Source organism: Eriocheir sinensis, chromosome 38 (assembly GCF_024679095.1).
Source record: "Eriocheir sinensis breed Jianghai 21 chromosome 38, ASM2467909v1, whole genome shotgun sequence".
NCBI lineage: Eukaryota > Metazoa > Arthropoda > Malacostraca > Decapoda > Varunidae > Eriocheir > Eriocheir sinensis.
In genome coordinates, this window is record NC_066546.1 from 9,151,768 (window position 1) to 9,177,178 (window position 25,411).

General features: G+C 41.8%; 1 protein-coding gene across 1 annotated transcript in view; it reads left to right on the top strand.

Annotated features, from left to right (window-relative positions):
- Positions 1–238: 238 nt before the first annotated feature.
- Positions 239–25,411, top strand: part of LOC127008630 (neuroligin-2-like) — an 80,480-nt gene continuing 55,307 nt past the window's right edge. The window contains exon 1 of the mRNA XM_050880908.1: positions 239–388. Within this exon, the coding sequence (XP_050736865.1) occupies positions 268–388 (121 nt within the window). The 5' untranslated portion in view covers positions 239–267. The remainder of the gene's footprint in view (positions 389–25,411) is intronic.

Below are 25,411 nucleotides of genomic sequence, written 5' to 3' on the forward strand. Positions count from 1 at the left end.
CCTCCCAAAAAATCAATTCTACGGTCACAACTAACCATATTTTTCTATCCTAAACAGCGGGGGGAATAAATATACTCAAAGTGCTTATTGAACTAAATTTTACTTCCTTGCCTAACACGTGGGGGCAATAAACTCTACGGGAACAGCTAACCTGATTTAAGTTGCTTCCACAATTTACAACAAAATATTCTACGGTCACAGCTAACCACATTTTACTTTCTCTCCTCCTCCACAGCCAGCAAGAGGGACCAGCAGCCTTACCCCGTCATGGTGTACATCCACGGGGAGTCCTACGAGTGGAACAGCGGCAACCCTTACGACGCCTCGGTGATGGTGGCGTACGGCAAGGTGGTGGTGGTGACCGTCAACTTCCGCCTCGGTGTACTAGGTGAGTACTGTTGTGGGTGTGGGTGTGGGTGTGGGTGGGTGTTTTTTACAGCAGGGGAGGCAGCTCAAGGGCAGAAACAAAGATAACAGCAACAACAAAAAAAGCCCACTAGACACTGCTCCCAACAAAAGTAGAAGGAACGAGAGGCCAAAAGCGAGATCAATTTCAGTTTGCGTTTATGAATAGCAAAAATAGAAAGACGAGTGGAAAAATCGCTCAAAAAAGAAGGAATAAAATGTTTGCCACGTATAGGTCATGTGTGAATCAATAGAAAAAACCTGTAATTGAAAAAGCCTCATATGAGTTTCAAAACAAATATAATGGCGTCATAGTACCACGCATTTCAAGTAAGTGATTTAGGTCGTGCGTAAATAGAAAGCACTATACGCCATACCAATACCGTTCCGGAGCTTTACAATCAGAAAGAATGAATAGTTGAAAGTGCTACTCCCCCCTTGCATCAGTTATTTGGATGGTTCGTTATTGAAAGTTAATATTTAGTTTGGTTTAGTGGAGTTACAGAAGCAGAGGATGGAAGTAAGGAAGGTGTAGACATAAGAGGGAATTCAAAGAAGTCATGTAAAGGAAACTAATGATATACAAAAGGAAAAGAAGCAGTGAGTTTCAACAGGAGGAGACGAAAGAGAACTGAAAAAAGGAGTTAAAATATGAATGAAGTACCTTGTTTACATTTCTCTCTCTCTCTCTCTCTCTCTCTCTCTCTCTCTCTCTCTCTCTCTCTCTCTCTCTCTCTCTCTCTCTCTCTCTCTCTCTCTCTCTCTCTCTCTCTCTCTCTCTCTCTCTCTCTCTCTCTCTCTCTCTCTCTCTTCAAATATATATCTGTAAGTATTCGTTGTTTTCAGTATTGGTGAGTCACTTTTCTATTGTCTCCCTGTCTCTGTTTGTTCGCTTTATTCTTTTGTTTTACTCGTGTTTACCTTTTTCAGCCTTTGCACTTTTCTGCGTCGGCCCCGCAATATTTTCCCTTGGCGAGCTTTGGTGTGGTTTTGTCTTTTATTTAGATTACGAACTTTTTTTATTCGTTTTTTTTCCTCGGTGTATTCTTCATCCTGAGTTTTACGGTGTTGCATTCTTACGGTGAGACGGAAAATGTGATGATTCTTATATACTGATTTCTCTTTGTCTCTCCATTTTTATATTAACGGATTGTATTTTTGTTTTGTTTGCTCTGATTTTGATGATGTGTGTGTGTGTGTGTGTGTGTGTGTGTGTGTGTGTGTGTGTGTGTGTGTGTGTGTGTGTGTGTGTGTGTGTGAGCCCGCGTTCACATCCCTGTCTAGTCTGAGCTGAGTTTTAATAAGCCAACAACAAAGGATCCACATCAGATCACAGATTACAACACATTCTCTCTCTCTCTCTCTCTCTCTCTCTCTCTCTCTCTCTCTCTCTCTCTCTCTCTCTCTCTCTCTCTCTCTCTCTCTCTCTCTCTCTCTCTCTCTCTCTCTCTCTCTCTCTCTCTCTCTCTCTCTCTCTCTCACACACACACACACACACACACACACACACACACACACATAGCCCACTCTCCTTGAAATAAGTCAGGGGAGGAATATTAAAATTTCGTGTCCTTTTATCCGCCAAGCCGAAGCAAATCTTATCAATGCACATGAGGAATAGTTTTCTGCGACGGCTGGGCGGCGGGGACGGGGCGGGGGAAGGGCGGGGACCAGGCGGGGAAGGGCGGCGACTAGGGCGGGGCGGAAGACCTCTCAGTGGCGTCCCCAAGGCTGAAAATGTCATAGCTTCATAATGAGAGTCTCGCCTAGTGTGTCCCGTGGCGGATAGGACTGTCTTGCCCGAGCTCGTTCATCTCTCCTCCTGCACGGGTAAAAATAATCAAGATTTCGCAGCGGCGGCGCCCTGGGTTACGCAAGCGACCTTCCCGCCGTGAAATACATGTTGTGCTCTCCGGGCGAAAGAGAGGAAGAAGCCAGGAAAAGGAGGAAGACGACAAGGTGCAGGGAGCAGCTTTGTTGACGACGGAATGGGAAGAACAGGAAGCAGAAGGATAACTGAGGACAAACAACAGGAGAAGAGGAGAAGAACAGGAGACGTAGAGCAACAAGAGTTATGACTTATGAGTGGGAAAACAGGAAGGAGGAGGAGAGCTGAGGACAAAGAAGAGTTTATGCAAGAATAGGAGCGGGAGGAGTAGAACAGGAAACAAGAAAACAACTTAGCCAAAGACAGAAGCGGGAAGAATCAATTGAAAGAGAACAGGGGACAAAGGATATCTTAGACAACGAAACGAGGTGCTGGATAAGGATCTTGGAATGAGGATAGCTTAGACGAGGAGAAAGAAACAGGGAAGGGGGACAGGAGCAGCTTAGACGGAAAGAGGCGGTAGGGAGGAGAACAGGGGCGGAGGAACAGCTTGGATGAGAACAGAGAGAAGGGGGGACGGGGAGGTATGCAGCCGGAGTGTGAGTTCATAAGAAAGAATGGAAAAAATATTTGGGGCAGACTCGACCTTATATTTGTAGCAACAGCAGCAGTAGTAGTAGTAGTAGTTGTTGTAGTAGTAGTAGTAGTAGTAGTAGTGGTGGTGATGATAGTAATAACTGAAGCTTCTACTAACAATGATATAAAATAAATAAGACACAGAAATAACAAAGTAACAGATGTGGCCAAGAGGATAGATTTTTTTTTTTTCCAGTGAGTGAATTTTATGTTGTTTCTCATGTATTTTCTACTTCATTTGTTGCAACGCATTTCCTCTTCCATGAGATGTTACCTTTTATTATGCACCGTGTTATATATTGTAAGAATTAAATCTCTTCCAATATATTTACATTTATTCGTATGTTGAAAACCAAATAATGAATTCATGAAGTTGAAAAGCAAAACTAGAAAATGTTGACCGTCGTCCATTTTTAAGAGCCTTTGTCTTTCCCCTCGAGACGCTACATAACAAAAAAAAAAAAAAGCTTTCCCCAACGCAGTTTTATTCCCACAATTTATTTTTATTGTTCCATATGTCTTTTTCTTTTTCACCACATTCGTTTTGCAAGGTTTCCGATCTTCGTTCTGTTGGTTCTATTCCGTTTTAGTTTTGTTATTTTGTTTTGGTGTTTCGCGGTTTTTGTTTTTTTGTTTTTTTTCTTATTCATCTGCTTCGTCTTTTATTAATCTTTTTTTTTTCATCATGTTTATTTTGCAAGGTTTCCGCTCTTCGTTCTGTTGCTTCTGTTGCGTTTATTTTTATTTTTATTTCTATTTTTATTTATTTATTTATTTTTATTTTTTTTGTGTCGCGCTCTGATTTCTCGTATTCATCTCCTTCGTTTCATATTCCACCGCTGTCTAATATTTCCTTCTTCGTTTTCTGTTCTGTTTCTTCTATTGCGTTTTTTTATTTGTCTTCTTGTTTTTCCCGGATTATTATTATTATTCACCTCCTTCGTTTTTTATTCCACTGCTCTCAAATATTTCATTCCTCTATCTGTTCTGTTGCATCTAATGTTGTTGTTTTTTCTTGATAGTCTTCCCAGATTGTTCATATTAATCTCTTTCGTCTTTAAGGGCTGTATTTTAAGACACCATCGCTTCTCACATCAGCTATTTCTAAAGGTCAAAGAGGGGATCAATGGGGTTTTCATGAGTGTTTTTTAAGGTTCATGGCACAGAAGAAGGGTCAAACTAAAACCAGAGTCATAAAACTACCCCTGGAAAGGCCTACAGCTCCTACGAAAGCTATGTCAAATATGTGAACTTGGGCGACGAAATGTTTTAAAATACGACCCTAATTCCACCGCTCTCTAATAACTCTTTCTTCCTTTTCTGGATATGAATTCTGATTTTTATTTTTTTTTTATCTCGAAGTCCTCCATTCTCTTGGGAGACGAATTCATGTTTTGCATCCTCACGTTTCTCTTCCCTTCGATACATTTTTTTTCCGGGATTTGTTTCATTCCTCTCTCTCTCTCTCTCTCTCTCTCTCTCTCTCTCTCTCTCTCTCTCTCTCTCTCTCTCTCTCTCTCTCTCTCTCTCTCTCTCTCTCTCTCTCTCTCTCTCTCTCTCTCTCTCTCTCTCTCTCTCTCTCTCTCTCTCTCTCTCTCTCTCTCTCTCTCTCTCTCTCTCTCTCTCTCTCTCTCTCTCTCTCTCTCTCTCTCTCTCTCTAAAAAAAAAAAACTACCATGCATCAAGTGATTATAAGACCATGACGGGCGATTTCCTTACCTCCTGTCTTCCTCTCGTCCTTCCTTCCCTCGTCCTCTTCCTCCTCCTCCTCCTACTCTTCCTCCTTCTCATAGCCAAGGGGAGGAGGATGCAGCGGACCTCACCGTAGCTCATTATCACCTCGAAATTATCCATTATGAGGAAAATGAGGCTCCCAAGTGGTCGAAGGACTGTAATTTCCAGGCGTCTTTGGACGGCCGGTGTCTTTCAATCCTGCCCTCTTTTACTTTTACTTTTAATGGGAAATCTTTAGGTTAGGGGATGGAAAGTTTCATGTGCGGCGAGAGAGAGAGAGAAGAAAAGAGAAGAGAAGAAAAGAAAAGAAAAGAAAAGAAAAGAAAAGAGGAGAGGAGAGAAGAAAAAGACAGAAAACCACACACAAACGAACAGACAGAAGGCAAACAAACAAGTAAAAAGAGAGACAGACAGATAGAAAGACAGACAGACAGACAAGCAGACAAATAATCTGATGAAATGCTGCTCTGAATAATAAAAAAATCTAATCAGTGGATGTGTACACAAAAAAAAAGAATTGTCAACTCACTTTCTATTACAAAAATGACATTCGAAATATGAAATGCTAATACCTCTCTATATATTACTACATCTCTCCCTCTATCTCTATCTATCTATCTACCTATCTATCTCTCTATGAATCTATCAATTAATCTATCTGTCTTTCTATTTGTGACTATCAATTTATCTTTATCGTGGAATATGTATTTATCCCTGAGCAGCCTTCCTTTTTCCTTTTTTTCATTCATCTCTAACACTTGGTTATAAAGATTACTCGAAGGAAAAAATGGATGTTGTTTTATGTATAGGAATTTTTAAGCTCGGTATTAAAATCTCCGGGCCGGGTAAACAGCGAGCGAGGAGGAATGTGAAATTAAGGTAAAAGTCTTCCTAGGCAAACAAAGCAGCCGCCCCAAGTTCGTTTAGGCGAATACAAAGATCAATAGTCAGCAAACAGCGCCGCGCGATGAACCGAGGCTGCCGAGGCGCACACACACACACACACACACACACACACACACACACACACACACACACACACACACACACACACACACACACACACACACACACACACACACGCGCACACGCACACGCCGATGAACACACACCAACAGCAGTGCCATTAACAACACCAAAAGCAAAAGAAACAATTATAACCAAAAAGTTTTCCTCACTGCTGTTGTTTACATACTTTCGGTCACTATTACTACTACTACTACTACTACTGCCGTAAAACTACTATATATAAAAAGAAAGCTTAACAGGATTTCTAAGTATTCGGTAAAATTATGGTTTCGAAAATATTTTCAACCAAGGCATGAATAAGATAATAGATGTGTGTGTGTGTGTGTGTGTGTGTGTGTGTGTGTGTGTGTGTGTGTGTGTGTGTGTGTTTTCTGGGTGAGAGATGAGATTCAAGTCACGATTTAGTTGTTGAATATTTCCATGGAGAGTCATATTTTGAGGAGAGGATTTTTTTTCTGTGTGTGTGTGTGTGTGTGTGTGTGTGTGTGTGTGTGTGTGTGTGTGTTTTGAGCCCCGCTGGAGATAAGAATACGAATGTGTCTAAAAACAAGAGTCGGGAATACCAAACAACATTCTCTCTCTCTCTCTCTCTCTCTCTCTCTCTCTCTCTCTCTCTCTCTCTCTCTCTCTCTCTCTCTCTCTCTCTCTCTCTCTCTCTCTCTCTCTCTCTCTCTCTCTCTCTCTCTCTCTCTCTCCCTCTCTCTCGTTCTCAGAAAAGGCCAGGCTGAGGCTAAACGTAACCCGCCATTCATACAAAAGAATATTCCGAGGCGAGACGAAAACAAGAAACCTGGACGGGACGGAGAGCAAGAAATGGAAGGGAATAAGAAAACGCAGACGTAAGGTGAAAGACGGTGAATAAAAATGACAGACGTGGGAGACTTTGGACCATGTAAAAGAATATTGGAGTAGATAGATAGATAGATAGAAGGATAGATAGAGGGAGGGAAAGAAAAATATATATATACAAATAGAGCTCAAATTTTGCCGCTTTGAAGGGAAAAGATAAATGTGAGTTTGTACAATCAAGAACGACCGCCCCTCCATCCCCTTCCCCCTCCCCCTCCTCCTTCTCCTCCTCCTCCTCCTCCTCCTCCCCCCCCTCCCCCCACACACCGCTGGCTTTTAAGTGAATAAACTTGGCATGAAAGAGCGAACAATTTAGGGAATACATTTACATAATTCAGCATTGTTTGATGACGCAAAACTTGAAAGCGCAAATGTTCTCTTAAATATTTGGGAAGGTAATTCGTAATGGTAATAATAGTAATAATAGTTGAGTTATTATTTTCATTACTGTTATTATGATTATTATTATTATCTTCAGTAGTAACAGCAGTAGTGGTAGTAACCTGGTAATGATCATAATAGTAGGTAAAATAATGATAATGATTTCAGTGTGTGTATTTGTGTAAGTGTGTGTGTGTGTGTGTGTGTGTGTGTGTGTGTGTGTGTGTGTGTGTGTGTGTGTGTGTATGTGTGTGAACAATAAAGAATACATTTATAAACTAACTGAAGAAGCTTTTCAGTCGGGGGGAGGGGTGTTCTATTCTTTTACCAGAACACACACACACACACACACACACACACACACACACACACACACACACACGGTGGCTGAATGGATAGCGTGACGGCGCCGCGTTCATGACGACGCGAGTTCAATCCCCGCCCGGTGCCACCAAGCTGGGATTTTTCAGCCGCCGCCGAGTGGGTTAAAACTACCCATATGCTGTCCAGAAGACCACCTATCAACCCGGACTCTAGATTCTAATATTAAAGATGAGCTCCGGGAGGGCAGCATGAGCCAATGCAAGATGGCGCCACTATAAACACTCGCCTGCGCCAGAACGGGCTGGGCCGACCATCAGGCCCCACCGGGAAGAAGCCTTGGGCAGACCATCAGGATCCACCGGGAAGAAGCCTACCGGCGCAATAGGCCACGACGTAAAACACACACACACACACACACACACACACACACACACACACACACACACACACACACACACACACACACACACACACACACACACACACACACACACACACAACAAAATCAAAAGACACTGTAATCTTCAGCCTCGAAATGTATGAAATTAGCAAAGTGACATCGGCAATTGAAGCTTGATAACTTACTTTTTCGCTCTTCTTAAAGTTGTGAAAATTCTATCCCTTGCCATTCCAATAATTATACCTTGAGATATGCTTGACCTTGGAGAGAGAGAGAGTCACACATGTTAACGTATCTTTTTTCTTTCTAGCTTCTCTATAACACATAAGTCCCCGCTTCATGTGACGTCTGAAAATGAAATATAGAAAGAATAAGTAAGGAAGGACGGAGGAAAGGAGGAAGGAAGGAAGTAAGGAAGGGATTATTAGAGAACGGAAAGGAATAAGAGAGGATAGGAAGGAAGGAAGGTTGACATAAAGAAGACAGGAAGTAAGGAATTATTATTTACGTCCATGATATAAAGAGAAGAGAAGGAAAAGTGGGGAGAAGGAAGGAAATAAGAAAGGGTTAAAAGAGGTAGACATATGAGAGACGATGATGAAAGAATAAAAGCAAAGTAATGATTGGAACGGATAGAAGGAAGGGAGAGAAAGGTTAGAGGAGAGAAAAAAAAGACAAAAGAGAAGGAAGAAGGGGGAAGAAGAGAAAGGCGAATGGTAGGAAGAAGCAAAACTAAAAATGTCGTGAGATTAAAGAAAACAAAAACAAAAGAAAGGATCAAAAGAAGGGAAAGAAAGAATGAAAGACGACATAGGAATACAGGAAGTGAAGCAAGGAAAATCCCCGACGGAAGGAAAATAAAAAAGAAAGGAAGAGAGAGAGGGGGTTCTGGTCCATGATAGTGCTATGTGGATCTCATTTCCTTGCTAACCGTCAGAATAGAAGAGTTTGCCCGAATATGCGAAGTGGATGAAAGTGTGGAGGGGGATGTGGAAGCTGATTTACCCCTCTCTCTCTCTCTCTCTCTCTCTCTCTCTCTCTCTCTCTCTCTCTCTCTCTCTCTCTCTCTCTCTCTCATCATTTATCTTTTACACAACTATTTCCTCTGCAATCTCCTCTTCCTAGTACAGCTCCATCCTCTCCTTCCTCTTTCCTCTTCCTCCTCCTCTTGTTCTTTCTCTTTTTGTGTGTGTAATCCTCTCCTCTTTCATCATTCTCTTCTTCCTCCTCTTCTGTCCTCTCCCTTCTCACCTAATCTCTTGTCTGCAGTAAGAGACTAAGTAAATTTTCCTCTTTTACTTATGCACCTAAGGATTTTTTTTATTTGTATTTATTTTTTTGCTTGCGTATCCTTTTAGCGTATTGATTTTCGGAAGACGGAAAAGTTTGGTCGTCGGAAGTTGGAATTACGTTGAACTGGAGGTTAAAAAAAATGCAGTTGTTTTATTTCTTTCTGCAAGTCACCTTTGAGATGCTATTAGAGTTTCCATTTGCTAATTTGTAGAGAGTCATTTGATCTTGAAAACTAAAAAAAAATATTACGTTTCTTCACTCAGGCACAGAAAAAAAAAATATATAAACGTCCTCTTTTTTTCTGCAAGAGGAATATTGGTGAAGTACATGTAGTTGATTTGCCGCATGTTGAAAAGTGTACAAAAAGTGAATGTTTAAAATCCGAAACACATCAAATTTTTTAATCATCTCCCACTCACAAAAGATGGCTACCCCTTCCATTCCGGCCTTTTCCTCCGCCTTTTCATTCAATATTTCCTTTCCTGCCCTTTATTTTTTTTCCTTTTCTTCCTTCTTCCATCTCTCTCTTCATCTGCCTCTTCTTCCATACAGCTTTCTCTACCCTCTTTCAATTCCTTCATCTCCCTCTTCATCTACCCTTTTTTCATGCGACTCTTCCTTCCTTCTTTCTCTCCTTCCATCCCTTTTCTTGTTCATTCTTAGCTCCCCCATTCCCCATTCCTTCCCCATTCTTAGCTTCCCCCTTCCCCATTCCTTCCCCATTCTTAGCTTCCCCCTTCCCCATTCCTTCCCCATTCTTAGCTTCCCCCTTCCCCATTCCTTCCCCATTCTTAGCTTCCCCCTTCCCCATTCCTTCCCCATTCTTAGTTTCCCCTTTTCCCATTCCTACCCCATTCTTAGCTTCCCCCTTCCCCATTCCTTCCCCATTCTTAGCTTCCCCCTTCCCCATTCCGTCCCCATTCTTAGCTTCCTTCCCATTCCTTCCCATTCTTAGCTTCCTTCCCCATTCCTTCCCATTCTTAGCTTCCGGCTTTCCCATTCCTTCCCCATTCTTAGCTTCCCCCTTCCCCATTCCTTCCCCATTCTTAGCTTCCCCCTTCCCCATTCCTTCCCCATTCTTAGCTTCCCCATTCCCCATTCCTTCCCCATTCTTAGCTTCCCTTCCCATTCCTTCCCATTCTTAGCTTCCCCATTCCTTCCCATTCTTAGCTTCCCCATTCTTAGCTTCCTTCCCATTCTTATTCCCCTTCCCCATTCCTTCCCATTCTTAGCTTCCCCTTCCCATTCCTTCCCCATTCTTAGCTTCCCATTCCCCATTCCTTCCCATTCTTAGCTTCCCCATTCTTAGCTTCCCCTTCCCCATTCCTTCCATTCTTAGCTTCCCCTTCCCCATTCCTTCCCCATTCTTAGCTTCCTTCCCATTCCTTCCCATTCTTAGCTTCCCTTCCCATTCCTTCCCCATTCTTAGCTTCCCCATTCTTAGCTTCCCCCTTTTCCCATTCCTACCCCATTCTTAGCTTCCCCCTTCCCCATTCCTTCCCCATTCTTAGCTTCCCCCTTCCCCATTCCTTCCCCATTCTTAGCTTCCCCCTTCCCCATTCCTTCCCCATTCTTAGCTTCCCCCTTACCCATTCCTTCCCATTCTTAGCTTCCCCTTCCCATTCCTTCCCATTCTTAGCTTCCCCATTCTTAGCTTCCCCATTCTTAGCTTCCCCCTTTCCCATTCCTTCCCCATTCTTAGCTTCCCCTTCCCATTCCTTCCCATTCTTAGCTTCCCCCTTTCCCATTCCATCCCCATTCTTAGCTTCCCCTTTCCCATTCCTTCCCCATTCTTAGCTTCCTTTCCATTCCTTCCCATTCTTGCTTCCCCATTCTTAGCTTCCCCCTTCCCATTCCTTCCCCATTCTTAGCTTCCCTTCCCCAGTCCTTCCCCATTCTTAGCTTCCCCCTTCCCCATTCCTTCCCCATTCTTAGCTTCCCTCTTTCCCATTCCTTCCCCATTCTTAGCTTCCCCATTCTTAGCTTCCCCTTCCCATTCCTTCCCATTCTTAGCTTCCCCCTTTCCCATTCCTTCCCCATTCTTAGCTTCCCCCTTTCCCATTCCTTCCCCATTCTTAGCTTCCCCCTTTCCCATTCCTTCCCCATTCTTAGCTTCCCCCTTTCCCATTCCTTCCCCATTCTTAGCTTCCCCTTCCCATTCCTTCCCCATTCTTAGCTTCCCCCTTTCCCATTCCTTCCCCATTCTTAGCTTCCCCCTTTCTCATTCCTTCCCCATTCTTAGCTTCCCCCTTTCCCATTCCTTCCCCATTCTTAGCTTCCCCCATTCCTTCTATCCTTCCCTTTTTCTCTTATTTTCCTCCCTTCCTCCCTTGTCGTTCCTTTCTCCCTCCCTTCCCAGCCCTCCCTATCACCAAGTCACTCTTTCCTCCCTCTCTCTCCTTTTCTCCTCCTTTCCGTTTTTCCTCCTCTTCGTCCCTCTCTCTCCTCCCTCCCTTCTTCCCCAGCCCTCTCTCCCTCTCACCAAGTCATTCTTTACTCCCTTCCTCCCTCCTTAAGTCGGCAAATCCTGCGTCCTAATGGGAGGTTCATTAGGAATCCTCCACCGGGACAGGTGTGCGGGGCGGCCCTCAGACACACCTGTTGTAATTAGTACCGCCTTTACCTGCTTGTGGAGGACCCTTTCTTTTGGGGTGAGCGATGTCGTCTTCTTCTGTCTTCTTCACTGGACAGGACGTGGCGTAACAAGACGTAGGAGGGGGAGGGGTCTGTCTGGGGATGTGGTGTGTGGGGGGAGGGTGTGTACGAGTATGTGTGTGTGTGGGTGTATGGGTGGGTGGGTGGGGGGGGGTGCTTTTTTTTACATCAAGGGAGGCAGTTTAAAAGCAAGAAACACAAAAACTAGCAAAAAAATCCCTCCAGACGCTGCTCCGACACAACACTATAGAACGAGAGGCCAGGAGAGTTCAATTTCGGGTGAAGATTTGTCTTGACTCTCTCCTCTGTCGTGCGTTCAAGTCATAGGCAGGAGGAAATACAGACAAAGGAAGGAAGGAAGGTGTGTGTGTGTGTGTGTGTGTGTGTGTGTGTGTGTGTGTTAAGTAAAAAAAGCAAACATTTATATTATTAATCCCCTGCGTAAGCTTCTTAGGCGTAATTCGTCATCATTTAAATTGCCTTTGCAGTCAGTTACCTCGTTAATGAATTCTCGAGAAGAGCATTTAGATATTTGACAGGTTTGGGTACATTCTCTCTCTCTCTCTCTCTCTCTCTCTCTCTCTCTCTCTCTCTCTCTCTCTCTCTCTCTCTCTCTCTCTCTCTCTCTCTCTCTCTCTCTCTCTCTCTCTCTCTCTCTCTCTCTCTCTCTCTCTCTCTCTCTCTCTCTCTCTCTCTCTCTCTCTCTCTCCACCCTTCAGTCGAGCGAGGAACATGCAATAGCAAGTCATTAGAGAGAGAGAGAAAGGCCCTTGTTAGTGTCTCAGGAGGAGTGGTAGTGGAGGTGGTAGTGGTTGTAGTGGTGGTGATAGTGGTGGTGGTGGTTGTGGTAGTGGTGGTGGGGGTTTTGGTGGTGGTGGTGGTGGTTGTGGTAGTGGTTGTAGTGGTGGTGGTAGTGGTGGTGGTGGTTGTGGTAGTGGTGGTGGTGGTTGTGGTAGTGGTGGTGGTGGTTGTGGTAGTAGTGGTGGTGGTTGTGGTGGTGGTGGTGATGATCAAACAGTACTGGTTAGGTGTGGGACAGGATTTCCCCTTCCTGTCTCGTCACGTGTCTCTCTCTCTCTCTCTCTCTCTCTCTCTCTCTCTCTCTCTCTCTCTCTCTCTCTCTCTCTCTCTCTCTCTCTCTCTCTCTCTCTCTCTCTCTCTCTCTCTCTCTCTCTCTCTCTCTCTCTCTCTCTCTCTCTCTCTCTATCTATCTATCTATCTACAACTTGCTTTCTATGTTATTTCATCGTATTCTTTCATTCAGGGCCTACTTACAAAAAGAAGAGAGAGAAAAACGTGAAATGAGAACGTGACACACTCCTTCGTCGTAATGCCACCTACTCATCTGTTTTAAGCAATGATGATTAAGACCACTCCTTGGAGATGCGTAATAAAGCTTAATAAAGGCAAGTTTGTGTTGAAGGGTTGATCCCTACGGCCACACAAGCCATGAATACAAAGAACACAAAGGGCATGCAGTAAATACCAAATTGGGGTGCGTTTCCTTGACATTTGGTTTGCTCTTTCTCTCCGTCTGTTTGTATCTCTCTCTCTCTCTCTCTCTCTCTCTCTCTCTCTCTCTCTCTCTCTCTCTCTCTCTCTCTCTCTCTCTCTCTCTCTCTCTCTCTCTCTCTCTCTCTCTCTCTCTCTCTCTCTCTCTCTCTCTCTCTCTCTCTCTCTCTCTCTCTCTCTCTCTCTCTCTCTCTCTCTCTCTCATGGGAACCACACCTTACACAATCATTACGTCATTCAAAGAGAGTACCATGACACAAACCGGAAAAATAACAGATAGTGACTAAAGGATAAGAACGAGGAGGAGGAGGAGGGGGTGGGGGAGGCAGCTGCGTATTATCAATATCCCGTAGCTTCGTGTGACTGGAGTACGTAAGCTGAGCAGCAATAATATCAACACAAGCACTTACCACCTCTTAAATATGACGCTAGCCTGGGTCCGAGAGCAATCCAGCTGATATATACATAATCAGAACGTTCCCTTGTCCTCCTCCTCCTCCTCCTCCTCCTCCTTCTTCTCTATCTGCTCCTGCTCCTGAATTTATATATACTAATGATGCGTCGCTCCCCTGGTCGCCGCCTCTGGACAATATATGTGTGTGGGTACAGGGATATGCGTCTGCGTGTACCTCGCGACTAAGCTCTCTCCCTGCAGCCAAATATATGATTACTTCACCTTAATCACCCACCTGTCCGTACCTGGGTGTAGATATTGCTGCCTTTGTCTTCGTCTCTCTCTCTGTGTTTCTGTTCGTCTGTCTGTTTTATGTTTGCTTGCTTGGTTTCTGTTTGTATGTCTATCCTTTTCACGTACACACACACACACACACACACACACACACACACACACACACACACACACACACTCTCTCTCTCTCTCTCTCTCTCTCTCTCTCTCTCTCTCTCTCTCTCTCTCTCTCTCTCTCTCTCTCTCTCTCTCTCTCTCTCTCTCTCTCTCTCTCTCTCTCTCTCTCTCTCTCTCTCTCTCTCTCTCTCTCTCTCTCTCTCTCTCTCTCTCTCTCTCTCACACACACACACACACACACACACACACACACACATGTAATCCATCATCATCAAGTCATGCGAGGTGAGGAAGAAAGCCAATGAACGACCGCATGAAAAATGAAAATAAAAATACGAATACACACTAAAAATATTGCACTCACAATCCTACCTATCCTCCTCCTCCTCCTCCTCCTCCTCCTCCTCTCCCTCTCTCCCTCCTTCCCTCCCTTTCCATTAATCTTATTCACCATCAGTACGCGAGTTTTTTGCCCTCATCGAATGCTCCAATTTATGCTGCCAACCCTTTGTAGTGTGGAGGTGTTAGGGGAGTGGCTCTTTATGGCTCTCTGTGGCTCTGTGTGGCCTTCATGAAGATTGGCACTGAGTGAAAGGGACCCTCATCCTAACCCTTCCCTCCCCATAGCGTTGGCGCGGTGAAAGATGAATAGAATGAGCGAGAGAGAGTGAGAATGAGTGACGGTGATCCTGGCGTATGCACCAGCGGAGAGGAGTGAAAGGAGGGAGGGAGAGAGAGGATTATAATATGCGGTGTTTATGATATGCAGTGTTTCGTGTCAGTTATAGGGCGTAGGTAAATAGGACGGGGGTGTAATTAATAGGTACGCTCGGGGTGGGAGGAATATTATGAGGCAAACAGTCTTGCGTTATTCAGTGCTTTGTGTCACCTTTGATATATTGTGAAGGTTTTAATCCGCTGAATGTGTAATGAGAGATAGTAGAAAGGTAGTTAGGTGGGTAGATTGGTATAGAGAGAGAGATGTCACATTAACTTGGTATAATATTATTTATATGCTGGTAAGATTTATAGATTCATTTGTATTCCAAGTGACATATTGCGAAACTTTATTAATCATGTTCATTAGGTGATTTGTATAGTTGACTACTTGAACCTAGTAGAGTAGTAGTAGTAGTAGTAGTAGTAGTAACAGTAGTAGTAGTAGTAGTAGTAGAAGTAGTAGTAATATAGTTCTTTAGGATTACACCCATCATTGACAATCTAACGTACACTTATCATATTCTTATTTTTTTCCTCTTCTTATTTTTTTTTCCTTCTAGTTCTTGGGTTTCATTTCGTTTTCCTATTTTTCGTTTTCTTTTTTTTTTGTTTGTTTGTTTTTTCCCTCACGAATTATCTTTTCAGCTTCGCATTCGTTTTCTCCTTCGTTTTCTTTCCCTTTCACATTTTTTTATCATCTTTCATCTTAAAAAAAGGATATTTTCATCACTGGACATAGACTGTAACTGACGATCTCTTGTTAACCGCACAGCTAATTTCATGTTTGTTTGTTTTTCTCGTTCGTGGTTAGTGATAAACAAAAAAACACCAGAGGAATAGTTTTCGACCTGATGGATTTAATTTGTATCTTATTTCGATGATTTTTCAATATTCACTTTTTTACTTATTTTACCTTTCTTTTCAATATTCTCATTTCTTACTCATTTTTCTTACTTTACTCGTCAATATTCTCATTTCTTACTCATTTTTCTTACTTTACTCGTCAATATTCTGATTTCTTACTCATTTTTCTTACTTTACTCGTCAATATTCTCATTTCTTACTCATTTTTCTTACTTTACTCGTCCATATTCTCATTTCTTACTCATTGTTCTGACTTTACTTATCAATATTCTCATTTCTTACTCATTTTTCTTACTTTACTTATCAATATTCTCATTTCTTACTCATTTTACTTACTTTACTTCTCAATATTCTCATTTCTTACTCATTTTTCTTACTTTACTTATCAATATTCTCATTTCTTACTCATTTTACTTACTTTACTTCTCAATATTCTCATTTCTTACTCATTTTTCTTACTTTACTTCTCAATATTCTCATTTCTTACTCATATTTCTTACTTTACTTCTCAATATTCTCATTTCTTACTCATTTTTCTTACTTTGCTCGTCAATATTCTCATTTCTTACTCATATTTCTTACTTTACTTCTCAATATTCTCATTTCTTACTCATTTTTCTTACTTTACTTCTCAATATTCTCATTTCTTACTCATTTTACTTACTTTACTTCTCAATATTCTCATTTCTTACTCATTTTACTTACTTTACATCTCAATATTCTATTTTTTTACTTATTTTACTTGTCAATATTCTCTTTATTATTTTATTTTTTTATCTTAGTTAAATGTCAATATTATCTTTTTTATTATTTTACTTGTCTTACTTATCAATATTTTCTTTATTTTATTTTTTTACTTACTTTACTTAATTTACTTCTCTGACGACGTACTTTTCTTGCTCTCTTTACTTTCCTTGCGCTGCAGCCACCGCAAAATATCTATCCTTCCCAAAAATGACCTCAGAGCACATGTTTAATTTACAGGACGTGGACTGTGATTATAATATGCTCTCTTAACCCGGTAGCTGCGGGGATCATGTTTCTTAAAGGCCCCTCTAAGCGAATTGATGAGAAAAATCATCTCTCACGCAAACCATTTCATAATATATACCTATCAACGCAATTGTGATCAGTTTATGCATCATCTATTTTGGGGATTTATATCATGGTAAAAATTTGGCCCGTCGCTGGTACACGGTAAAGCCACAAATTTGGTCCGTCGCTGGTACACGGTAAAGCCACAAATTTGGCCCGTCGCTGGTACACGGTAAAGCCACAAATTTGGTCCGTCGCTGGTACACGGTAAAGCCACAAATTTGGCCCGTCGCTGGTACACGGTAAAGCCACAAATTTGGTCCGTCGCTGCTACCGGGGTAAGTGTCACGCTGAGAACAAGTCGTATTTTTTTTTTTACAGTAAATGAAGTTGCTCAAGGGGAAAAAAAAAGAAAACAATGTATAAAAAAAGCCCGCTAATCACTGCTCCTATGTAAAGAGTAAAGAGGAGTGGTCGAATGAGAGGTCAATTTCGGGAGGAGAGCTGATGATGGAGAGATCATGTCCCTTTGTTCTAATTGCCTTTATATTGCATTGTCTGTAAATGATTAGCCAATGTTCTTTTTTTCTTCCTGGCTCGTTTGTTTAGTATCCCGTGCGACTGGCTAACTTTTTTTCGTGTGATCCCCAACGAACAATAAATCCTTTGTGTCCTCGAGATCAGTGAGCCATTGTTACCGGCCTCGCGGGGCTTTACGCGGTCATTAAATTAGTGAAGCAAGTACGAGGAATACTCAAGCGCTGGAGGCTTTGTCTGTTTTTTTTTATTGTAGAGAAGGCAGCTCAGGAGTAAATACAAAGATACATAAAAAGGTCCGCTGTGCACTAAATCCTTTCTGTCTTTTTTTAACAGTAAAGAAGAAAGTTTAAGGGCAAATAAAATGTTATGTCTTTTTTTTCATATACCCCACTCCTCTCCTCTCCTCTCCCCTCACTTTTTTTTTCTCCATCCCCCCTTTTCTCCTTCCTTCTGCCCCTTGCCTTCTTTCCTCCATCCCTCCTCCCCTTCTCCCCTTCCCTTCCCTCCGTCCCACCTACCCTTCCCCTCTCGTATACTCCTCTCCTCTCCTCTCCCCTCACTTTTTTTTTCTCCATCCCCCCTTTTCTCCTTCCTTCTGCCCCATGCCTCCTTTCCTCCATTCCTCCTCCCCTTCTCCCCTTCCCTTCCCTCCGTCCCACCTACCCTTCCCCTCTCGTATACTCCTCTCCTCTCCTCTCCCCTCACTTTTTTTTTCTCCATCCCCCCTTTTCTCCTTCCTTCTGTCCCTTGCCTTCTTTCCTCCATCCCTCCTCCCCTTCTCCTCTTCCCTTCCTTCCGTCCCACCTACCCTTCCCCTCTCGTATACTCCTCTCCTCTCCTCTCCCCTCACTTTTTTTTTCTCCATCCCCCCTTTTCTCCTTCCTTCTGCCCCTTGCCTTCTTTCCTCCATCCCTCCTCCCCTTCTTCCCTTCCCTTCCTTCCGTCCCACCTACCCTTCCCCCCTCGTATAAAATAAGTCCCGCTATGTACTGAATGTTGTCTGTCCTCTTTGCCACTGTAAGGAAGGCGGCTCAGAGGCATATTAAAAGATACGAAAAGCCTCGATATGCACAAAATGATGTTCTATATTTTACAGCAAAGGAGCTAGACAACTTAAGTACGATAAATATATACAAATTTGGTCCACTATATCGTTGCCCCCCCACGGGAATGTTTGTAAATCATTCTAGTTTGTAGTGAAGTGTTAATGCGCCCTTGACCTTCATTTTTTTGTTGTTGATCATGTATATTTATTTTTTATTTATATTTACTCATTTGTTTTCCTATGTTCATTTGTCTATTTTATTTTTTTCAAGACTCATCCAAGTTTGAATTAGTTTGGTATTTGTTTTACTGCTCTGAACATTTTATTTTTATGAGACTTGTTGTTATTCCTTTTTTTTAATCTTGTTTCTCGTATTTTTATCATTATTACTCATTTTGTCATACATACTATTATTATTATTATTATTATTATTATTATTATTATTATTATTATTATTATTATTATTATTATTATTATTATTATTATTATTATTATTATTATTATTATTGCTTTTGTCATCAATATAGTGCCGGCATCATCATTATTTATACCATCATTATCATCACTTCATTATACGCCTAAATACTCATCCATATTATTATCATCCATACTGCTTTACATTTCCTCCACTATCACCATCTTCAGCATCACCATTACCACCACCACTATCATCTTCACCATCACCACCACCACCATCTTCACTATTACCACCACCACCATCATCATCGTCGTCATGTTGAAGTAATTTGCCTGCATCGTCGGTGAATCTCGGGTCCCTCTGATCCTCGATTAAGGAAGGCCTGTCGCCACTAAGACCTTCATTATCTCCGTGTTTCCTCCTCCCTCTTACCTCCTCTCCGCCATTCCTCCTCCCCTTCCCCTCTCCTCTCCCACACTCTCCATCCCTTTCATTACCTCCGTTCCACCTACCCTTTCCCTCTCGTGTACTCCACTCCTCTCCTCTCACTTTTTTTTTCCATCCCCCTTTTTCTCCTTTCCTTCTACCCCTTGCTTCCTTTCCTCCATCCCTCCTCCCCTTCTCCCCTTCCCTTCCCTCCGTTCCACTTACCCTTCCCTCCTCGTATACTCCGTTTCTCTCCTCTCCCTCATTTTTTTCTCCATCCCCCCTTTTTCTCCTTCCTTCTACCCCTTGCCTCCTTTCCTCCATCCCTCCTCCCCTTCTCCCCTTCCCTTCCCTCCCTTCCGTTCCACTTACCCTTCCCTCTCTCGTATGTTCCACTCCTCTCCTCCCCCTTACTCTTTTTCTCTATCCTTGCCCCCTATCCTCCTCCCTCCCATCTATCCTTCTCTCCTCTCTTCCCTCACATCCCGTTCAGACAAGCGTGCTCCCTCCCGTCATTTCTTTTTTCTTTTTATATTTCGTTTATCCTCCATCTTTGTAGTTATTTTCTTCCCTCCAGGTTCTAATATCCTTTTCTTCCTTCCTTCTTTCCTTCATTCATTCACTCATTTCTTCCTTTTTTTTCCTTCCTTCCTTCCATATTATATCTCTACATTTATTTTCTCCCTGCTTATGATTTTCCTTTCTTTCTAATTTCCTTCTTTTCTTCCTTCCTTCCTTCGTTTCTTCCTTCCTTCTTCCTTCCTTCCATCCTCCATCATTATATTTTTTTTCTTCCCTCCAGCTTAAAATATCCGTTTCTTCCTTCTTTCCTTTCTTTCTTCCTTCCCTCCTTCCCTCCTTCCTTTCTTCTCTCCTTCTCTCTGCGGGTCATAATCTTCCTCCCTTCCTCTCTTCCTTTTCTACTTCATTTTTTTCAATTACTTCTTCCGTTGTGCATCAGGCAGGGGAGAGAGAGAGAGAGAGAGAGAGAGAGAGAGAGAGAGAGAGAACTTGAAGGTATAATATTTTTCAGATTTTTCGACTATGTTAAGCAATATAGTCAAAGGTCACCGAGGAGGAGGAGGAGGAGGAGAGGGAGGAAGAAGAAGAGGATGAGGAGAAAAATAAAAGATAGAGTAAAAAACTAAAATGATGAAAGAGAATGAAGACGAAGACAAGGAGGAAGCGACTGTGAAGAAGAAAAGACAATTCGTGAAGTCAAAGAAAATAAAGGAAAAGAAATATAAAACGAAGAAGCAGCAGGAAAAAGAAAAAAAAGAACAAGAGGAAGAGAAAGAAAAAGATTATGATAAAGAAGATGAAGCAAAAGAAATGTGCAAAGCGTTGAACCAAAAGGAAAAAGAGAAGGAAGGAAAGTGAAGAAGAACAAGAACAAGAAGAAAGACGATCATTATAAAGAAGATGAGGCACAAAAAGAAGAAAAAGAAAAAGAAGAGAGAACGATGGTGATAAAGAAAGACAAAAAAGAAAGAAAAGACATAAAGAAAGATAATCACGATAAAATATGAACTGAAAGAGGATGCTTAAGAAGAAGAAGAAACAATCAAACAGACAAACAAAAACAAACAAACAAAAAGATAAAAGGAAAAGTAGATAGAAGGAGAAAGATGATTATGATAAAGAAGAAACAAAAAGTAAGGTAAAAGAAGAACAAAGCAAGAACAAGAAAACTAATGAGAACAAGAGAAACAAGAACAGGAGGAACAAGAACAAGAATAACAAGAACAAGAACCACAAGAAGAAGAGGAGGAGCAGCATCAGAGGAGGCGTGTCTTATCACTCTGGGTTCACTCAGGCTGGAAGACCCGTCAGTCAGTTGATCATTAAGGCAAACCGAATCATTCTGAAGAACCCACTGAATGCTGCATTGTGTAGGGGCGAGGGGAGGGCGGCGGAGGAGGTGGAAGGCGTGTGGCGGATGCTTGGACGTGGCGGAATGGAATGGCGTGTGGAAGGGACGTTTGAGAGATAGTGGAGGAGAGGTGGAAGAGGGTGAAATGTAATGTGGAGAAGGAGGAGAAGGAGGAGGAGGTGAAACAGGCGATGGGGCCTGAGAGAGATGTAGTTTGTTGGAGAAAATAGAAAAGAGAGAGAGAGCAGAATGATAATGAAAAGAAGGGTTTTGAAGGATATTATGGTAAGTGGATAGATAGATAGATTGATTATCTGAGAGAGAGAGAGAGAGAGCAGAAATGAGAAGTCGTATCGAAGAGATGGGAATGAGGGGAAGGGAAGGGAACGAGCCAGGGCAACGGGGGAAGGCTACCTGGGACTTCGCGTCGCTCGTAAACTAAGTGAAGCTGAAGTTTAATCGAAGTCAAACCTAGTTAGTGTTGGAGGGAATGTCACGACTGATGAGGAGGCGAACAGACAATTACCAATAATCTCCTTCTCTTCCCTCTTTCCTACTTTCTCCCTTCCTCTATTATTTTTTTTTTACTTTTCCTCCTTTTCCTTATTTTCCTTCTTTTCAATCTTTCCACCAATTCCTTTCCCTTCCCTCTTTTCTACTTTCTCTCTTCCTCTATTATTCTTTTTTACTGTTTTCCTCCTTTTCCTTATTTTCCTTCTTTTCAATCTTTCCACCAATTCCTTTCCCTTCCCTCTTTTCTACTTTTTCCCTTCCTCTATTATTATTTTTTTACTGTTTTCCTCCTTTTCCTAATTTTCAATCTTTCAATCAATTTCTTTCCCTTCCCTCTTTTCTACTTTCTCCCTTCCTCTATTATTCTTTTTTACTGTTTTCCTCCTTTTCCTAATTTTCAATCTTTCAATCAATTTCTTTTTCTTCCCTCTTTACTTCTTTACTTCTTTCCCATTTTTTTTCTCCACACTTTCTTTCTCTTCCCTCTTTCCTACTTCCCCTTTCCTAGTTACTTTTTTCTATCTTATTTTCCTCCTTTTCCTTCTTTTCAATCTTTCCACCAATTCCTTTCTCTTCCCTCTTCACTTCTTTGCTTCTTTTCCGTTTTTTTTTCTCCACACTTTCTTTCTCTTCCTTCTTTCCTACTTTCCCTCCCAGTTACTTTTTTCTATGATATTTTCCTCCTTTTCTTTCTTTTAAACCTCTCAACAATAATTCCTCTCTTTTCTGTCCTTCCCTTTCCTTGTTAGTATTTGTATTTTTTTTTTCATCTTTTTCTTTCTTTTAAACCTTTTTTTCTAATTACTCATTTCTGTTCTCTTTCCTTCTTTAATATTTTTTCTGGCGTTCTTCATTTTCCGTCTTCCCTGCCCTTTCAGTCCCATTCATCGTTTTTTTTATTATTTTCCATCGTTTTTCTTCTTCTTTCTTTCCTTTTTATCAACCTTTCCATTCGTCTGCTTTTCTTCTTCATTTCCATCATTCATTCTTTTTTATCGTTCATGACCGTCACTTCATTCTTACTTCTTCCTTTTCTTCCTTTTCACATTCCATTGTCTCTCTGTTTAGTCGTATTCTCTCTCCCCTATTCTCCTATTTTTCTTCTTTTTTCTTTTACTTTTGTGTGTGTATTTTAGTTGTCAATACTCTTCCCCTTCATCATCATCTGCCTTTTATTCTTCTTCTTCTTCTTCCTTGAATACATTATTTTCCATTTTTATATGAGTACTACATCCTGTTTTTCTCTCTCTCTCTCTCTCTCTCTCTCTCTCTCTCTCTCTCTCTCTCTCTCTCTCTCTCTCTCTCTCTCTCTCTCTCTCTCTCTCTCTCTCTCCTTCCTTCTTCTCTCCCTCTTCTCTCTCCCTCCAGCTATCAACGTGGGAGAGAGAGAGAGAGAGAGAGAGAGAGAGAGAGAGAGAGAGAGAGAGAGAGAGGTGAAGAACTGGATTTTTTTCCCCCTTATAAACAATTCTAGTCTGTCCTTTTCAGATTTCTGCATTAACATTTAAGCGAAAAATCAAGACACATAATTAGAATTCACCTCCTCCTCCTCCTCCTCCTCCTCTTCATGTTCCCTTCCTCCTTTTCCTTCCTTACCTTCTCCATCTCCTCCTTTTAACACGACTGCCAATAATAAGACCAAGGGGAGTAGATTAATTAAGGAGAGCCTGCAGGTGTGTACAGGTGTGAGTGACGTACGTACACACACACACACACACACACACACACACACACACACACACACACACACACACACACACACACACACACACCTGGCTTTATATAGACGAACGTAGGAGTTGTTTACCTGCAGCGAGAAAATTTCAGGTAATGAGAATCTCGACCTTGCTTTAATCCTTTCTACCTTTTCTTTCCCCTTTGTGTTTTCCTTAAGATTTTTATTATTTTTATTTTTTTTTCTATTTTTCCTGACCTTTTTTGTGTGTTTTGAAGTTTCGCTTTTTTTCCTCTTTTTTTCCTGATTCTTTTTGTGTGTTTGTTTGTTATTTAGAGATTTTGTTTTGGTTTTGGTTTTTTTCCTGAAAGCTGTTTATTGTGTGTATGTTTGGCCTCTTTTCTTTTCTTTTTTTTCCGTCACTTCTTTATCTTAGTTTTTCTTTGTTTTGCTTTTTTTTCTTAACTCTTTCATTCCTTTCATCTCTTTTTCTTGTATTGTTGTCTTGTCTGTTTTTTTCTTCTCTCTACTTCATTTTTTCCTTCAGTTTCTTTTCTTGTTTTTTTTTTCTCCTTCCTCTGATTTATGTTTTATTCCTTTCATCTCACCCTCCATCCCTTCCTTCCTTCCTTCCTTCCTTCCTTCCTTCCTTCCTTCCTTCCTTCCTTCCTGTTTTCTTTTTTTTCGTCTTTTTTTATTTGTTTTATTCCTTCCATCTCACCTTTCCTCTCCCTATATATCTTTTACCTTCCTTCCTTCCTTCCTTCCCTTCCTTCCCTCCTTCCTGTTTTCTTTATTTCGCCTTTTTTTCCTCTATGTTTTATTCCTTTCCTCTCCTTATATTTCTTTTACATCACTTTCTCCCTTCTTATATATTTTTTTTATTATTTCATTTATTCATTCGTTCACTTGTTCACTCATTCGTCTTTTCCTGTTCATTCTCTTCCCTTTCCTCTCCAATTTCCTCTTCCTCAATCCTTCCTTAACCTCTCATCCATTTTTACTCTTTTTTTCTTCCATTTCCCTACCTCTCCTTTGTTCTCTCTCCCTCCCCCTTCTTCCCTTTTTCTCTGTCCCTCATCTCCCCTTCGCTCTTTTTCCTCTCACATTTTCCTCTTTCTCCTTTTTTTTCCTCTCTTCCTTGTACACTAATCCATCTCCTTTGGCTTTTCTGTCGTCTTTATTTTTCTCTCTCTCCCTCTTCGCCCTTTTTTTATTTCTTCCTCTTTTGCTCTTGTCATCTCTCCCTCCCCTTTTTCGCCTTTCCGCCCTTCACTCTCCTTCCTCCCTCTTTTACTCCTGTCTTTTATTCCGGTCTTGTCTTGTTCCCTTACTCCAGTTGCTCCTTTTGTTATTCCATCCCTCCCTTCCATTCCTTGCATCTCTCCCTCATCCTTATTTCTCTCTTGATTTCTTAGCTTTTGTGTTTCCGTTTAATGTTTCATCTATTATTCACTGTTTACGCAGTCATCAGTTTATCCTATACGAGTCTTTTCATTATTTTTCTACTGCCACTCATTCTGCTTCTCATCAGCCATGTATTAGTCTCTCAAGTCTTTCCCTTCAGCTCTTTTCCTTCATTCCTTCCTCCTTCCTCCTATCTGACACCTCCTCTTCTCTTCTCGCCTTCCTTTCCATTCCTTACCCTCATTCATCCTCTCCTTCGTCTTCACACCTCACTATTCCTTACCTCCATCCATCCTTTCCTTCTTCGCTTCCACATCCTACCAATCCTCTCCTTCAATTCCTTACCCTCATCCATCCATTTCTTCGTTCTCACAGCTCGTTCACCTTTCACGTATTCCTCGCCTGTCCAACGCTCTCCTCACCTCCTCTGCGCCTCGCCGAAGGAAATATGCATACCCTGAACGGCCCTTGGAGACGCGCTAAGCTTTCTGTTTCCTGGGCTGCTTGATTCATGGGTCCAGGCCGACGGTGAGTGACTTAGCGCTGACCAGGTGACTCGCTCCTTCGTCTCGGGTGCTGGGAACGATTGGAACTGTCTGGTGTTGGTTTTTCCGTGTCTGCGAGTGTGTTTTCTGTCGGGTCATTTTTACAGTAAAGGAAGCATCTCAAGGGCAGAAATTAATGAGGAAAAGAAGCCCGCTAATCACTGCCCCTATAAAAGAGTTTGTGTGTGCGTGTTTGTTTTTGCCTGAGTCTGTATGTGTCTGGTTGGGTGTCTGGCTGGCTCTGGGTGTGTTTGTCTGTCTGTCTATGTTTGTTTGTCTTTTTCTGTCTCATGCCCTCTGTTCGTCTGCCTCTGTCTGTCTTTCTTTCTTTCTTTCTTTCTTTCTTTCTTTCTCTCTCTCAGTCTGTCTATCTCTATATCGTCTCCCTGTCTTTTGATCTTTCTTTCTTTCTTTTCCTTTCTTTCTTTCTCTCTCAATCTGTCTCTATCTGTTGGTCTGTCTATCTACCTAGCTACATTACACACACACACACACACAC